The sequence below is a fragment of the Physeter macrocephalus genome, chromosome 18 (genome assembly GCF_002837175.3).
Source record: "Physeter macrocephalus isolate SW-GA chromosome 18, ASM283717v5, whole genome shotgun sequence".
Taxonomy (NCBI): Eukaryota; Metazoa; Chordata; class Mammalia; order Artiodactyla; family Physeteridae; genus Physeter; species Physeter macrocephalus.
Genome location: NC_041231.1, coordinates 96,820,573 through 96,839,047, shown reverse-complemented (window position 1 = coordinate 96,839,047; position 18,475 = coordinate 96,820,573). Strand labels below are relative to the sequence as shown.

General features: G+C 37.5%; 1 protein-coding gene across 2 annotated transcripts in view; it reads right to left on the bottom strand.

Annotated features, from left to right (window-relative positions):
- Positions 1-18,475, bottom strand: part of DTNBP1 (dystrobrevin binding protein 1) — a 119,841-nt gene that overhangs the window by 82,745 nt on the left and 18,621 nt on the right. For both annotated transcript variants that reach the window (XM_024122127.3, XM_055079529.1), the window contains exons 4-5: positions 16,989-17,049; positions 5,811-5,943 (exon numbers count right to left, since the gene is read on the bottom strand). In XM_024122127.3, the coding sequence (XP_023977895.1) occupies positions 5,811-5,943; positions 16,989-17,049 (194 nt within the window). The remainder of the gene's footprint in view (positions 1-5,810; positions 5,944-16,988; positions 17,050-18,475) is intronic.

The following is an 18,475-nucleotide window of genomic DNA, read 5'->3' as shown; positions in this document are numbered from 1 at the left end:
GAAGTCAGTAATAAAATACAGAAGAATTGTATTGATGAACATAACTCTTCTTCCCTTTTTATATTAAAAACTTTTTAAAAACCTCTTTAAGTAATAATTATAAGCATATATATGGTACGTATTCTGAATATTTTATATTGAATTTAAATGGGCAGAAATTTAATCTCCCCATCACACCCTGCTCACCTCCTGTTAGGAAACAAGTTGCAGATATGAGTCAATCTGGTAACCAGACTTAGAATGCACGTACATAAAACACTAGCAGGCCTCCGTGGACACAAATGTACCTTTTTATAAGAAATTCCAGCCTCACCATTTTGCTCGCTATAACAACAGCATATGTCTCATTTAGTGATCAGTGGAAAAGATGGGTGGAATTTTATTGGGAAAAGCCATTTGGGAGAGCCTGACAGCTGTGCAGGAAAGAACGTCACAAATCTTTGGGAGGAGACAATCCCAGAGGAAGAGCCATTCTGTTTGGAATTTTCCTTTGTGCCATTTGTTTCGAATACATATTATCTGTAGTGTAAGCACTGACATATGAAGAATGGAACAGCACGTTAAAATTCATAATTTCACACTTAAATGAGTATTTTCTAGCAAAAATAGCCTCAAGGAACAAAGAAATCTTTGACTGCAAACCCATAGGTCACAGAGGCTGGGTACTAAAGGACCACAAGAGTCTTCAACGAATACTTTCATTACTCTTTGTGTAATAAGGTAATGATGGTATGATAATAAGGAACTTTAAGAAATGCATTAAAAGCCATCATGGAACAAATGAGATCTGTGTAGTATATACCAAAAGGTGTCGAAAGAGAGTTAATGAGTCTCTTGAAGGGTCTAATCTCAGAACGTAACCTGGACAATAAGGTAATGTATTTCATAAAACCCTAAAAACTGTGACAGTCTCTCTGCTAGATGCACTCTCAAACTTTGTACAGAGAAAGCAAAACAGGTCAGATCAAAAGAAAGATACAAGCTCAGTATAAGGCTGTCATTCTCTTACAGCACTTTGTTATCTAAGAAATAATGGAATCATCTGTTCTAGACAAAGGTAACAGTCTTTTTAAGTAGGTCATACAAAATAAACTAAGCAATAGAGATAACTCAAAAAAGCCCTTGACATTTTAGACTTCAATATAGGAATAGGATTAGACTACCCTCTAGTGGAAGTTCAAGAGAATTCAATAAATACTTTTCAAACATTTTACCAGTTTTATGATAAAATGCACAGAATAAGAAAGTGTACAGGATGTGGAGGACAACATTCCCTTTTATCTTACACACTGTCTTTCAATGTACAGAATACTACATTGTTGTTCTTCTCACCACATTCCTTTTTTTTTTTTTTTTTTCCAGTACGCGGGCCTCTCACTGTTGTGGCCTCTCCCGTTGCGGAGCACAGGCTCCGGACGCGCAGGCTCAGCGGCCATGGCTCACGGGCCCAGCCGCTCCGCGGCATGTGGGATCTTCCCGGACCGGGGCACGAACCCGCGTCCCCTGCATCGGCAGGCGGACTCTCAACCACTGCGCCACCAGGGAAGCCCTCTCACCACATTTCATGCTATGGTTTTACATTCTATTTTGCAGGACAAGCTAAATTACATAACATCCATCCAAACCCTTCTGTCAGAGACAATGGATTTATAAATTTGCAAAGGCCAGAGAGACTCCCAGTAGAACGTCAGCATCCTGGCGGCAGCTGCCCGGTCTTGTTCACTGCTGTATCCCCAGAGCCTACAAACGGCACATGGCACTCAGCAGATGCCTAATACACCAGGCACTGTGCTGAGTGCTTTACACCCATCACCTCCTTCATCCCTCCAACTACCCTACGAGGCAGGTACTCTCACCCTCAATCCTGCGAGCAAACTAAAGCTTAGAGAAGTTATGAAACCTGCACGGGGTCTCACAGTTAGGAAGCTGTGGCATTGAGATCCAAATCCAGATCGGAGAGTCAGTCCAACAGCCCTTATTTTCCAATTCCCAGCATACCTTTATCATTTCTTTACTAAATGACAAGCCTTACCAGTAATTATCTATTACACAGGCTTTTGTAAGCTGGATGGATCACACCCCATTAAAAAAAAACATGAGTGGATTATCTGTTCTTACTTAATTCCTGAGGGAGCATGTAATCAGGAGTCATATTTATTAAGCCATAGGACAACACAGCTAAAAGCGTCATCAAAGGTTCAAATTGTTCACATCATATTAATCCCTTATTCTTTAATAAGGGCAGACCCTCTAGAGAGCAAGGCAAGACTCAAAGAGTTAAGTAGCCTGGGAAATGGAGGGACTGACTGGATATGGTATTAGATTTGACAGTGAAAGGGTAAAAAGTTCAAAGAAGCTAAAAGAATCCTAACATATAGGTCAGTTACCATTTTCTTCTAAGTTATTTTTATTTTTTATTATTGCTTGACTGAACCTTGTAATATTATATCAAGGTATTTAGGTGATGATAAGGAGTCTTTGGAAGCTACCCAAAAATAAAGGAATCCACAGTTTATGAGCAAGCATTTAAAACCAAATGATTCGAATACCTAAGAATGATCCATAAACTCATTAAGATGAATTTGCAAAATACATTAATGATATAGATATATATTTATACAACCTACCAGATTTGGCTTCAAAATATTTTCCTGAGACAAAGGCAACAGAAGCAAAAATAAACAAATGGGCCTAAATCAAATTAAAAAGCATTTGTACAGCAAAGGAAACCCTCAACAAAATGAAAAGCCAACCTCCTAAATGGGAGAAGATATTGCAAATGATATATCTGATAAAGGGTTAATATCCAAAATATATAAAGACCTCACACAACTCAATATCAAAACCAAAAACAATCTGATTAAAAAATAGGCAGATGACCTGAATAAACATTTTTCCAAGGAAGCCATACAGATGGCCAACAGATACATGAAGAGATGCTCAACACTGCTAATCATCAGGAAAATGAGAATCAAAACCACAATATCACCTCACACCTGTCAGAATAGCTATTACCAAAAAGACAGGGCTTCCCTGGTGGTGCAGTGGTTGAGAGTCTGCCTGACGATGCAGGGGACACGGGTTCGTGCCCCGGTCCGGGAGGATCCCACATGCCGCGGAGCGGCTGGGCCCGTGAGCCATGGCCGCTGAGAGTGAGAGGCCTGCGTACCGCAAAAAAAAAAAAAAAAAAAAAAAAAGACAGTTAACGAGTGTTGGCAATGATGTAGAAAAAAGGGAGCCCTCGTGCACTGTTGATGGGAATGTAAGTTGGTGCAGCCACTACGGAAAACAGTATGGATTCCTCAAAAAATTAAAAAGAGAACTACCATATGATCCAGCAATTCTACTCCTTGGTATTTATCTGAAGGCAATGAAAACACCAGTTAGGAAAGATACATGCACCCCCATGTTCACTGCAGCTTTAGTAAAAATAGCCAAGATATGGAGGCAACCTAAGTGTCCATCAATTGATAAATGGAAAAAGATGATATATAGATAAATGCAATGGAGTATTACTCAGCCATAAAAAATAATGAAATCTTGCTATTTGCAACAACATGGATAGACCTGGGGGGGTATTATGTTACGTGAAATAAGTCAGACAGAAAAATACCATATGATTTCACCTACATATGGAATCTAACAAACAAAACGAATAAACAAAACAGAAAAAGACTCACAGATACAGAGAACAAACTGGTGGTTGTCAGAGGGGAGGGCAGTGGTGTAGCTGGATGAAATAGGTGAAGGGGATTAAGAGGAACAAATGTCCAGTTATAAAATAAGTTAGTCATGGAGATGTAATGCACAGCAAAAGGAATGTCAATAATATTGTAATAACTGTACTGTGGCAGATGGTTACTACACTTACCATGGTGATCAATTCATAATGTATATAAACGTTGAATCACTATGTTGTACACCTGAAACTAATATTATGTGTCAACTACACTTCAATGAAAAAAAAAGAATCAAATTATTTGGAAGTGACCGTCTAGAATAGTACTTCAGAGAATCCGTTAGCTTTAATTTGCCTTTAGTGGTCAATGTTCTCATATTAGTAAAGAGAGAGAATTCAAGTGAGCATTTGGGAAGCCTGCCCCATTCATTTAAGAAGCCAAAATGCAGTTTCTAAAGACGACAGTATTATGTCACTAAGTATCATTTTTTCAGGATATTAGAATCCTAACTGAGAATGAAAATACAGTATATTCTACCTTAAGAAAAACTTATATGTACTGCATGTCCTAAGCAGAATTAACTATGAAAATAATTAGAATTGTGGCAAAATGCATTTAATCAGAAGAGTGGTATCAAACAAATAACATTTATAAACAGAATTTATTCTCAGCTGGAAAGAAAAGGGGGGATGGTATCAGATGTGAATATCTCTGCAAAGAAATACATAACCAATGAAAAAACAAGAGACTCAGAGAGATACAGGAAGAGAAGCTAAAAAGAAAGTGGCTAAAAGGAGTATTCCAAATATCTTGGAGGCTTTTTCCATCAGTTAGTTATCAAAGCCTTGAGAAGAATCATTCCTATACTTGCAAGAGGGAAATAACGCAGAGGGCCTTCCTCCTAAGACCCGGAATCTCTTTTCCACACCCTGCCTTCAGAAATAGCAGAACACACTAAGGCCAGGGTTTCAAGAATGCAGTTCATGAGGCCTATTGACAGCTGCCACCCTAACTGCCTCATCCCTCACTGAGTACATCATCATGGTGACTGGGATCCTGGATTCGCACCTTATTAACTGTGTGACCCTGAGCACGTCACAACCTCTCCAAGGCTAACTTTCCTTAGCTGTAAAGTGGGATAATAAAAGCTACTTCTGCAGGGATCTTGTGAGGATTGAAAATGTTTGTAAAGCACCTAACAACCTGACATATAGTGGGTGCTATAAACATTAGCTATTGTTATCAGCAATAGCATTCCAAATACCATTCGTGTCTATTTTATTCACACACACACGTTTTATGATTTGCTAATTACTTGCTTTGTAAATCAGCTTTGTTTTGCTTTTAAAAAGGCAGTACTGAAAAACAGAAGAGATGGTGGGGTATCCTTACCTCCTTACCTATTAAGATGGGGTCAGGTTATCAGCTCAAGAAATTCAACTCCTAGGTAGATAACCCCTACCTCTCACTTCACTAAGATCTTAAGCTTGGTTAGAAAATAATAAGCCACAATATTATCCTAAGATGTGGCAACTGTCGAGCATAAAAGTTAATTTTCTGAATATAAACTCAAGAAATAAATATCACCATAATTCATCCCAATGAAAACAATAAAAAAATATAAACTTCCACAAGGTATAAATTTAGCCAAACAGGTACCCTCATTTAATGAGGGTTTGATCTCTCATCAGTTTAAAGAGGAAAAAAAAAAGCATATTTCAAGACATGAAGCTCTGAGCAGATCTAATTTTAAAAGCAACAACTTCCAGAGTATATCCTTTAGCCATAACAAAGCCACCCTCATCCTTTTTATTTCCTACATTTACACTTTTAAACAGAGACCTAAAGTCACAAAGACCACCCTGAGTCGCTTTAAAGAATCAACAAAATTATGTTTTCTGAGCAGAAATGAGACAGAAAAAGTTAGTGGTATATTTTAGAAATCACTTCTACACTTTAAATCATCGTTTTCTGTCAAATCGTCAGTTAATCAGAATATGAAATTAATCAGAACTATTTCCCCCCACATCCTGTTAAGCAATAATTTAATGTAGTCTTAGAAAGCTTTGGAATTACACCAAATGATTTTCATTCCTAGAAGTAATGTCCAGAGGCAAACGTGGAACTTACTCAGACTTGCCGTCAGGGTTTCTAAATCTGCCTTCAGGCCTGGAAGCTGCCGGAGCTGCTGCTGCAGCTCTATCAGGCTCGCCTGCTTCTTCTCCCAGTGCGCGGAGAGCACCACCACCTCGCTGTCCACCAGCTGCAACACGGAAGAGGCGGGGTAAAGTAAAACCAGACTGCAGGCACAGAGATCACAGCCAGCATAATGAGGGTCAGCCCATGTTATCTTCAAAAACCCTCCTACTGAGCACAGACAACAGGATACTCTAAAGAGACTGGAGCTGTTTTCTTTCTGAGAAAAGAACCACCTTAACATCCAGTGCAGAAAACCTCAAATTACAGCTTTTATCAGTGCATCTTAACCCAGGAAAGAGAAAGGTCAGCAGTGACCTTAGAAGTCACTTCTAACTATACCCTTTTTTAAGTAAACCATGTATTTGAAAATTCAAATCTAGAAAAAATAAAACAAAAAACAACCGCTAACAACCGAAAAGAAAACAAACAAAAACAAACCCAAAACGTAATGAATGGGTAATTATTTGTTTTACAAAAGGAATTATTTTAAAAGAAAAGTTCCCTAATGCATTTAGAATATATTATGATTCAATTTCCATTTAAACAGGAACACTCACTGAATAAAGTAAGATAAATGGTACTTGTATACGGAGGAATTACTGAGGCAACTGATCAATTCCAGAAAAAGGAGAAAAGGATTTATACTAACAAAGAAGACATTCAGAGGTGAAAGGTTCCCAACAGCTGGGTTGTGAGATGCCAGACTAGCCTAAAATAATTCTAACTTGTTTTCCTGAAGACTGTAAAGTCAATGACAGACAGCGGTTTCTCCCAGACAATTTTGTTTTGGTTTTAACATGGTGAGAGAGGAAAGGACCTAGAATAAGACTTAGAAGGAGCATGGAGAGGTTATCGTTGGAAAACATCACCAATAATAAGAACTGTGAAAGATACCCATATTTTGTACAATAAAGACTTCAAAATTCATTATATAACAGAAGAAAGTGTATTTGAATTTTATATGTAAAATCAGAGTTCATAGTTAACTTATATTAAAAAAGGGACAATTTACGCATCCCAAGATTCTTTAAGAGCTGAAACATGAATACAACTGATTTTTACTGAATCTCACTAAAGAAAGCACTTTTAGAGGAATAAAAATATCAAAATAAGATACAAAATTATTTGCATGTGGCACTAGATCATTTTAGCTTCCACATTTTAATATTCTAGGAATTCACAGCATTGAAATAAAAAAATTAAGCTACAGTAAAGAGGTTAGAAAGCTGCCCCGTTTCCTCACATTATCCCCACTTCATGCACACCTCCCCACTGTTAGTCGGCCCACATTGGAGGGGTAACCACATCATCTCACATACAAGCCTCAGCTGAGCTGGGGAGGTGACACCAAGCGCTACTCCAAGGGCATGTCTCATTAATTCTGTATACTTAAAAATGTCCGTGCCAACCGGTTTTGCAAAGATCCTGAAGAGGAGTTTAAAAGATACTGAGCATTGCTAACAGACACAGCTGTGACGCAATAGTAAGGAATCTGGGCTTGAAACAAGGATCCGTGCCCATAGGGTTCATCTGTAATATCCAACAAGTTTCTACTGACCGCCCGGCTCTTTGCCCGGCACTGTTTCAGGCACTGGAGATACCATGGTGAACAAAATAGAAAAAAAGATCCCTGCACTCTTGGTGCTTTAGTCTGGAGTAGGTCTCACAAATTTTCTTAACTGCAGTTTTTTAATTCTAAAAAAGAAAAAATAATTCCTGTATCACAGGGCTGAACTGATGACAAGAAAGATATTTTTCCTGGTACATGGCATATCTTTTAAAAAGTTTGTTAAATATTAATTACTCTGGTTAATTATGTTAAAAATGTGAAAAATCTAGAATAAACAATTTTTAGATATGAACCACTTCTTACTGAAAAGTAAAGTGAAACATACTTAAGTATTAAAACTTAAGTACAGTATAGCTCATGTCTTCCACAAAAATGAAAATTATATTCTGTATATAGAATATAAGAAGCGTGCATAGAAAGAATATATCAGAATACATTAAAATACTATTTTAATTTAAAAGAATGGGATGTTGAATGGATTCTCAGAAATCATTATCAAGTATAATATAATAATACTAAATATTTCGAGCATTTCTATGTGCCAGGCCCTGTGCTAAGCAATTTACATATATTATCTCATTTAACTACACAGCAACCTTGTAAACAGAGCAATATTACCACTTCCATTTTACAGAAGAAGAAACCAAGGCACAATGAAGCTGAGTCACTTTCCCAAGGGCCACAGAGGACCTAGATTCAATCCCAGGGAATTTGACACTTAAACCCATGCCCTTAATTGATATTCTAGGGATTGTGTATAAGGGGACATGAAAGGAAGAAGTGAAAAGCTAGCAAAAGAAAAGGTTCTTTCTGAAAAACTGTACTTCAACTTTACTTAATAAGAAATGAGCTATCTCCAGAAGGCCAATTTTTCTCCTCCAAGTAAACAATTCTAAATAAATCCAGATTTAACACCAGGAAATCAAGTTTAAGTAGCAAGACAAACCCATAGTTTGGGTTTGTTGACCAAATTCCAAGTCATTCCAAAATTCCTTCTGGTGGACACTGAAGTTAGGAGAACAAAGAAAAAGCACGGATACAAGTAAATGGGTAACATTAGGACCTTACTTTGTATAAAACAGTTCTGTGTTTTGGGGGTATGATATTTCATGTGATTTTCAAACAACTTCGGTAAGCAGTGTAAGTGGTGTTATACCATTTTATATGTGAGGAAACTAAAAATAGAGAGACTCCATTTATCTGCCCAAGGTCAAAATGTATTACTGCAGAAAGTAGGCATTCCCACGCCCAGTTCAGTTCACTTCCCACCAGAGGCAGAAGAGATCCAACCTGGAACACAAAGAGTGAAGCATGCCTAATTTAAGCAGCTTACGCACCAAACTGTTAAAACATGAATCTTAAGAGTTCAATTTGAAGGCAAGCAAATATTTCACAGTAATAAAAATTATAAGCAAATAATGCACTGGAAGTCTAACTTAAAAAGGTGCCCTCAGAATCTAACCCCTAAGTCACTATCAATTATGTACTCATTTATATATTGCTAAGGGAGGAAAAAAAAAAATCAAAAAACTTGTTAAAAAAGAAAAAAAAACCAAACTTGTGGATAAAGTCTAGACAGCAAAGTTACCATTGACCAAACTGTTTTCTAAGATATTGCTTTGAATTTTAAGACTATATAGTAAGAATTAGCTTTAAAGTAATCGAGTATAAAATAATTTGTCAAAGAAGACTGATTTTTCCTTAGGTATATTTGCCCTGGCAGGTTGATATTCTTTGGTTAAAGGCCACTAAAGACACATGAGCATGGCCTGACAAAACAAACACATGATAAAACACTTTGCATGTTAAAGATATACATTTTAAATATTTACATATATCTCAACAATAGTCAGAGAGCTTTAAAATAAATTTCCATTTTTAAAGCTGAGAACTATATTTTTGGAAATCAACAGAGGCACTTTTGATCAGATATGGGTCTTAAAATAACCAAGTACTCGACTATGAAAAAATGTAGCATTCAGCAACAGATCTTACAGGAAATTCTTTCTCCTATATATTTTATTATGAAACACTTCTTAAAATTAAAAAAATAATAATTTTTGTTAAAGCTCCTCTACAGGACTTCCCTGGTGGCGCAGCAGTTAAGAATCCTCGTGTCAATACAGGGGACACGGGTTCGAGCCCTGTTTGGGAAGATCCCATATGCCATGGAGCGAGCCACAACTACTGAGCCCATGAGCCACAACTACTGAAGCCTGCCCGCCTAGAGCCCGTGCTCCGCAACAAGAGAAGCCACCACAATGAGAAGCCCGTGCACCACAACGAAGAGTAGCCCCCGCTTGCTGCAACTAGAGAAAGCCCACGCGCAGCAACGAAGACCCAACGGCAGCTAAAAATAAATAAATAAAATTAAAAAAAAAAAAAAAAAAAAAAGCTCCTCTACAGGATATGGTCTTCACTGAATATTGTGGGATTCATCCATGCTGATACATGTAAGTATAGTAGTTCACTAATTTTTCACTGCCGTATGGTATTTGATTTTTTTTTTTTTTTTTTTTTTTTTGCGGTACCCGGGCCTCTCACTGTTGTGGCTTCTCCCTTTGCGGAGCACAGGCTCCGGAAGCACAGGCTCAGCGGCCATGGCTCACGGGCCTAGCCGCTCCGCGGCATGTGGGATCTTCCCGGACCGGGGCGCGAACCCGCGTCCCCTGCATCGGCAGGCGGACTCGCAACCACTGCGCCACCAGGGAAGCCCCTGGTATTTGATTTTATGAATACTAACAGTTTACTCTATAGGTGGACTCTGGGACTGTCTAAAGATGCAACCAAACCTGCTATAAACATTCTGGTACAAATTTCCTGTTGCACACACACAATTTTCACAAATTAGTTACTGATGTGTCTGAAGTATTGCGCTCCTCACCCCTGGGGAGGCTCAACAGGGCTGGAGTAAGTAGACCTCCCCCAGCCTAGCCACCCCTGACTTCAAGTACTCTCATCTATTTGTTACATAATGAATAGATGATACCATGCCAATGTCATCTGCTGAAATGTGAGCCATACCAACAGCCCCAGGGGAAAGCCTGGGACGCAATGCTACAAAATATCCCTAGGGGGCCAAACTGTTGTTTGAAAGGTATGTGGAATTCCAATTTCCACTTCATGGAAGCTCATTTTTCTAATGTGACTGTGCTGATGGATTTATGCTCCCTAGTTGTAGCTGTTCCTCATCATGTTTCTTCTAAGGGACAACTGTCATCAGTGAATAATGACTGACTGCAGAGAAAATTCACGGCTTCTTAAATGTTTGATAATCTAACGAGTGTGAATTTGAGGTTTTCATTTGTATTTCCTTGACTACTAATCAATTTTGAACATTTTCACATTTACTGGTCACTCGTGTTTTTTCTTCGGTGTAATACCTGGTCATATCTTTTGCTCACTTTCTAATGGGTTATTGTTCTCTTCATTGGTTTGTAGAGGTTTTTCATATGTTTTTGAACACTAGTCCTCTGTTTTGTGGACTGCTTAACTTTTTCATGGTGTTGTTTGATGAACGGAAGATTTGATAAAAATTATCAATATTTTCATTTATGGTTGGTGCTTATTATGCCTTGTTGAAGAACTCTTTCTCTACCCTGAGGTCTTAGCTTCTCTACTATTTTCTAAAAGATGTATAATTTTTCCTTTCACATTTAAGTCTGATGGAGCCAAAATCTGAACCACGATCTTCAACTACTTTTATTCAACATTACATTGGAGGTTCTACCCACTGTAAAAAGACCTGAAGAAAGACTGGTGGGTTTTTGCTTCTTCCCTTCCAGCCACACAAAACAACTCCCACCCCTGAACGCAAATTATCAGAATAAGAGGATTTAGCAAGATGATTGACCATGGGATCAAAATACTACAAGTCAAATACTGCAGGTTTGGGTTGATCATTAGGACAAAAGTTAACTTCTATTAGAAACTTGCTAAAACTTTTTACTCTGAATAATTTTGCTGAATGTATTTTCTGCATCTGATGATTATATATTTTTCTCTTTTAATTTGTTAACGTGGTCAACGGCACACAAAAGATTTTCTAATGTCAAACCAACTTTATAATCCTGGAATAAATCTGGGGTGTTTATGCATGGCTGGATTTGGTCTGCCATCACAGCCATACATACAGCAGGATGTCTCCCAGATAGAATGCCTCTTGCTTATCATCCAGCATTCACAGAACAGCACATATACAAACACATATACAAAATTTTGGCTAACAGTTATATAGGAAAACTTAACATTTAAGCTTGATACACATTTTAAAACAATGTGTGAGAATATTCTCCAGTGAAATTTCAAATAACATTGGTAGAATATGAGAATCACAAGATGGTACAAGGAGCCCATCTATAAAGGAGAGGCAAGCCCTGCATACTGTGAGTGTTGAGAGGTCACGTTACTACACACGAGGCAGCTGTTTGTCAACGAGTGTATCACAGGTTTGGTAAGCAGAAAGTTATGTTTGAAGCACTTTACTACCTAACAGATTGCTACCATCTGTAGACGTTTTGCTGGTTGTATATATATATTATAATATATTCTTAAATATATTTAAGAAAGTTGGTTGAGGGCTTTGGGTGGACATGTAACACATTATGACTTTTCCAATTTAGAATGTGACAAATAGGTTCCTGGATAGAGTGCACAGAACATCTGATTTCCAGAAATAGGTTACTGAAGTTAAGTGAGAGATAATGCCTCCATTTTGCTTATAATTTTTGTAACGGTATTCATGAATGGGACTGGATTCCAATTTCACTTTCTCATACTTCCCTTGTTGGGGTTCGGTATCAGTTATTCTAGCCTCATGAAATGAGCTGGGCAGTTTCGTCTTTTTTCCCTTGCTGCAGGAGTTTGTCTAACATTGAAATGGTAGTCTGAAAGTCTGATAGAACTCTCCTATGAAACTTTGTGGACCTGGTGCTTTCTTAGTGAAAAGATTAATCACTAATACTGTTTCTTTAGTGGCTACAAGACTATTCAGGATTTGTACTACTTTTAAAATTGGTTTTAGGGCTTCCCTGGCGGCACAGTGGTTGGCAATCTGCCTGCCAATGCAGGGGACATGGGTTCAAGCCCTGGTCTGGGAAGATCCCACATGCCGCGGAGCAACTAAGCCCGTGAGCCACAACCACTGAGCCTGCGGGTCTGAAGCCTGCTCCGCAACGGGAGAGGCCGGACAGAGAGGGGCCCGCGCACCGCGATGAAGAGTAGCCCCCGCTCGCCTCAACTGGAGAAAGCCCTCGCACAGAAACAAAGACCCAACATAGCCCTAAATAAATAAATAAATTTATTATTTTTTTTAATTGGTTTTAGTAAAAATTTCCAGGGTTTTGCCATTTTGTCTAAGTTTTCAAATTTGTCACAGAGTTGTTCACAAGCTCTTATCTTTTCACTCTGCTGTAGCTGTATATTCTTTAATTCTTAAAATTATTTATTCTTCTTTTCTTGATCCATATCACCAGACATCTATCTACCGAATTTTATTAGTCGTTTCTAAGAACTTGTGGCTTTGTCTGGCTTCTATTGTATTCTTTATATTCTATTTCATTTATTTTTTTCATCTTTATTATCTCTTTCATTCTTCCTTCATGATTTATTCTGTTCTCTAATTCTTAGGTTAGATTAGCTCACTGACTTTCAGTCTAATTTTTCCCCTATAAAATTTCCCTCTAAGTAGTCTTTGGCAAATTATACAATTTATGTGTAATAATTATAATTCAGTTCTATTTAAAATTTTTCAGTATTATTTCCTTCTTTGAACCATAAATTATGCATTATATTTTTTTAGTAGTTTTAAAAAAAATAAATTTATTTATTTTTGGCTGTGTTGTCTTTGTTGGTGCACGTGGGCTTTCTCTAGTTGTGGGGAGAGGGGGCTACTCTTTGTTGTGGTGCACGGGCTTCTCATTGTGGTGGCTTCTCTTGTGGCAGAGCACAGGCTCTAGGCACACAGGCTCAGAGTTGTGGCTCACAGGCTCTAGGGCGCAGGCTCAGTAGTCGTGGCGCATGGGCTTAGTTGCTCTGCGGCAAGTGGGATCTTCCCAGACCAGGGCTCGAACCCATGTCGCCTGCATTGGCAGGCTGATTCCCAACCACTGCGCCACCAGGGAAGTCCCAATGCATAACATATATTTGTAATGTGCAAACGTATGGAATTTTCAAAATTGTTTTCCTATACTGACTTCCAGCTTCATTTGCACCAGGATCAGAGAATATTCTGTATGACTTGATTTACATGAAACTTGTCGATTTACATGAAACTTGTTGAGAACTACTTTGCAGCCCAGTACATGGTCAATTTTTATGTGTTCCAGGTGTGCTTTAAAGAATCTGTATTCTGTATTTGTTGGGGCAGATTCTGTATTTGCCTATCTGGTCAAGTGTGTAAATCACATTAGTCGCATGTCCTATATCCATATTTATTTTATTTAGGTTTTTTTCTTATCAATTAAGAGGAATGTATTAACATCCCCCCATTTTGATGATAGATTTATCCATTTTTCCTTATAACTTGTCTTTTATATACTGAGACTTACTAGACACACAGGTTTAGACTTTTCCCCCTTAGGGAAGTGAATCTTATAGAGTGATCCTCTGTTTCCTATTTAATTCATTCTCATTATTCTAGTTTCTTCTACAGGTTTGAAAGATAAACACTATTTCTGTTCTTTAGTGGTTACCCCTGAAATTCTGCCCTCCATATTTAACTTTAAATCTAAGGTTAATCAATATCTATACCCTCCCCATTAATAATGCAAGGGCTTTTAAAATACTTGAACTCTGATAATCTGCCTTCCAGATTGCATGCTATTCTTATCCAGCATTTTTGTTCTATCATTTTTAATTCCACAAACTAGATAACTGATAGAAATACATAGTCACTGTTTATATTTACCTATGGTTTACCATTTTCTTTGCTCACTATTCTTTCCTATACCTGAGACCTACCTCCCAAAATCATTTCTTTTATCCAGAAATACATTTTTTAGAAGTTCCTTTATTGGACAACTGTTGATAGAAAACTATTTTTATCTGAAAATGTCTCACTTTGCCCTCATTCTTTTTTTTTTTTTTTGTGGTACGCAGGCCTCTCACTGTTGTGGTCTATCCCGTTGCGGAGCACAGGCTCCGGACGCGCAGGCTCAGCGGCCACGGCTCACGGGCCCAGCCGCTCCGCGGCATGTGGGATCTTCCCGGACCGGGGCACAAGTCCATGTCCCCTGCATCGGCAGGGGCCACGGCTCACGGGCCCAGCCGCTCCGCGGCATGTGGGATCTTCCCGGACCGGGGCACAAGTCCATGTCCCCTGCATCGGCAGGCGGACTCTCAACCACTGCGCCACCAGGGAAGCCCTGCCCTCATTCTTGACAACAGTTTGAGAAGTCTAATGGAAACTCATTCATTTGTAAGTGATATATCTTTTCTCTTTAGTTACTTTGAGATCTTCTCTTTGCCTTTGCTGTTCTGTAGTTTCAACATGATATGTCTAGGTGTGGATAATTACTTACCTTGCTTGCTTGTAATACTTTTTGGATCTAAGGATTTACACATCTCATTTCTGGAAAATTCTCAGCCATTTACATTTTCCTACATTGTCTTTCCCTCATTCTCTTTCTAGATTATTAGATATATTAAGCTGAGCTATATGAAACTGTAATTTTACATATCAAAAAGGTCTCATATTGGTAATCTTACTTGGTTCAACCTACAGACCTTTTATAACTATTTTCTATTAACTCCTCTTTCATATTTTCCATTTTCATATCTCAGAAATCCTTTCTGGGTAATGTCTGACTTTACCTCCTACTTCACTGTACTCTTTCTTCAGCTATAGATACCTGCTGTTAACCACATACTTTGGGTTTTTAATCTCAATGATTTTTAAAAGTCATGTTTTAAAGTCATGTTTCATACTCTCTTATTCCTTACTCATTTTTCATCCATCTTTCATCTCTCTAAAAAACTTTGTATGTTCCTATTTAATTGTCTATATACAAGAGTGCAATATCTAAAGTGCCTTACAGGTCTAAGTCTTACTCTTTGGTTCTAGTGACTCAAACTTTTGGTAATATATTTCTTTGTGTGTTTGCTAATCTTTGGCAGGGGGGAGGGGGGTGGTTAGGGGATGAATCTGTGGGAATCTTGAAGGGCCTGGGTTTACAAGCTTCATCCATGAAGAACTGGTATTTGTTTCTCTTGAGTGTCAAAGACACAGTCACCTGTAGCCCTTTCATTTCTTAAGTTAGTGGTTCCTCGATCATGCAGGAAGTATAAACTAGAGCCCAACACTCATGTGAGGCCAAGACCATATAAACAAATCCAAAATGGAGACTATATTTATTCCAAGTTGTTATGAAGACAAGTTTCCTTGTTGTCTCCTTTTGCCAACAAGTAGCTTTTCTTTTCTTATCTTTTTTCTTTACTTTCTTTTTTAAAATGTCCTAGATTACCCTTTCACCAAGAGATGTAGTCACTTCAAATATCCAAGAGCTTTATGCAGGAGTCTCAGACTCAGTTCCCCATAGATGAAAATCTCCTATCACCTAAATCTCTAAAGCTTTTGTTTTACTATTTGACCCCAGCTTCCATGTTATTTTTTTAACTACTCTCATTTCAGTTCCCTGGTGTTTTTGTTTGTTTTCTGCCTTTAGGATTTCCTTTAATTTTTGTACACTTACTGCATTTAAAAATTAAAAAAAAAATCTATCCAGCATTTAGGTGTTTTACACCTAAAGGGCTTTTCAAAGTATCTAGTCTGCCTTACTAACAGAAACCTATAACCTTCCTTTTCAGTAATTTCTAAGAGAAACATTAATGTCTAAATTTTATCATATGTATTACCATGTTCTGTACATATAACTATTATAGCTTCACTAATTAGGTAAATGGTAAAGTCAGTCAAAATTAATTAAAAGTCAGAATCACAGAAGTGTTCTTAGAAAGAAATAACATTTGATTGACATCAATAACACAGACTATATTTCATCTTGGCTAAAAAAGCTTTAAGTACATATACCAAATAATTTTAATTACAAGTCTCTTTTATTCATTACACACTCTATAGAGCTAGAAAATAGGTTGTTCTTCTAAGTAATTGAGGTTGACTCCTGAGATTTTTATATTTATTTGCTAATAAGCAAATTAATGATTTTAAGTAGACTGAGCAAAGTTAAACTTTTGCCCCCCAAAAAAGGAATTCTTAAATGGTGAGTAGAAAGAAATGACATAATTTACATAAACTGCAAAGGTATCAGACTCAAATTCAAAGCATTATACCTGGATGAACCAAATATTTACTTGCGACTCTAGAATAAAAGTTACAAACTCTCTAAGCTAACTAAATTACTTGACTGAGAAATTATGAAAAAGTGCTTTATTTAGGGAGTTTCATAATCAACTACTAAATTAAATTTCAGATATCCTGCAAAACGTTTTAACACAACTACAAATTTAGTTTCTTAAAAACTAGCATTTAAGACTGCAAAAGGATATTTTCCCCGTGAGTATAAGATTAGCCGATTCTTTACCTCGCCAGCACTTGCGCATTCCTGGGCTCTTCTGTGGAGTGCAGCCCACGTATCTTCATACCTAAGAAAAGCAGAAAATAATTCAAAATAAAAACCACACATTAAAAAAAATCCTACCTATGTGTACGTATGGCTGATTCATTTTGCTGTGCAGTAGAAGCTAACACAACATTGTAAAGCAACCGCACTCCAATAAAAATTAATTAATAAAAAATATTCTACCTAAAAATGAACGTGTTACATCCTGTGGTGTCAGAAAGGAAAGCTCAAAAAATAATGGAGACACATTGTAAACACACAGAAGTCAACTTCAAGGGGCTTCCAATTGCCAAATCTGGGACAACCTGAGCAACAAAACAAATAATGGTAGAAATGGGTTATAACTCATGGACTAAAACCAACAGCCATGAGTTCATAGTGATTTAAATAAACAGTTGAATGGGGCAGAAGGGAAAAATTCTTCCTTACCGTAGAATTCCAATTAATAATGATAGAAAAAATGGGAAAAATAGAAAATCACCATTTGGTAAACACAAGACTAATTATTTCAGGCAAGAATTCTAATAGATGCTAAAATTAGTGGGTGAGAGTATAAAGAGAAACAGGATATTTTCATAGTCTCTAAGTGTCTCCCCACAGGATACTTATTAATTTAAAAAGGGGAAACAGTATTAAAGTGGAGAAACCCGGTAGACACTTCCTTAACCAAGCGGTCAATATTAACAACAGTGAGGAGACAGATCAATATCATATGCCTACTGATACAATGCGCTGGAGGACACAACATTATTCTTCTGTTATTCTCACCATAAAAGCACTAACTTGAATTTAATCATGAGAAAACAGCAGATAAACCCAAAATGAGGGATATTTTGCAAAATAACTAGCCAGAAATAAACCCATGTGTATATGGCTCAATTACTTCACAACAAAGGAGTCAAGAATATACAATAGGGAAAGGAGAGTCTCTTCAATAAATGGTATAGGGAAAACTGGACAGCCACATGCAAAAGAATGAAACTGGACAACTATCTTATACCACACCCCAAAATTAACTCAAAATGGATTAAAGACCTGAATGTAGGACCTGAAACCATAAAACTCCTATGAAAAAAACATAGGCAGTAAGCTCCTTGACATCGGTCTTGTGATGATTTTTTGGATCTGATACCACAAGCAAAGGCAAAAAGAACAAAATCAAACAAGTAGAACTATATCAAACAAAAAATCTTCTGCACAGCAAAGGAAACCATCAACAAAATGAAATGGCAACCTACGGAATGCGAGAAAATACTTGCAAATCATACATGTAATAAAGAGTTAATACCCAAAATACGTAACTTCTCAAAAATACAGCAAATAATAAGTGTTGGTGAGGATGTGAAGAAAAGGGAACCCTTAGTATACTGTTGGTGGGAATGTAAACTGGTGCAGCCACTATGGAAAACAGTACGGAGGTTCCTCAAAAAATTAAAAATAGAACTACC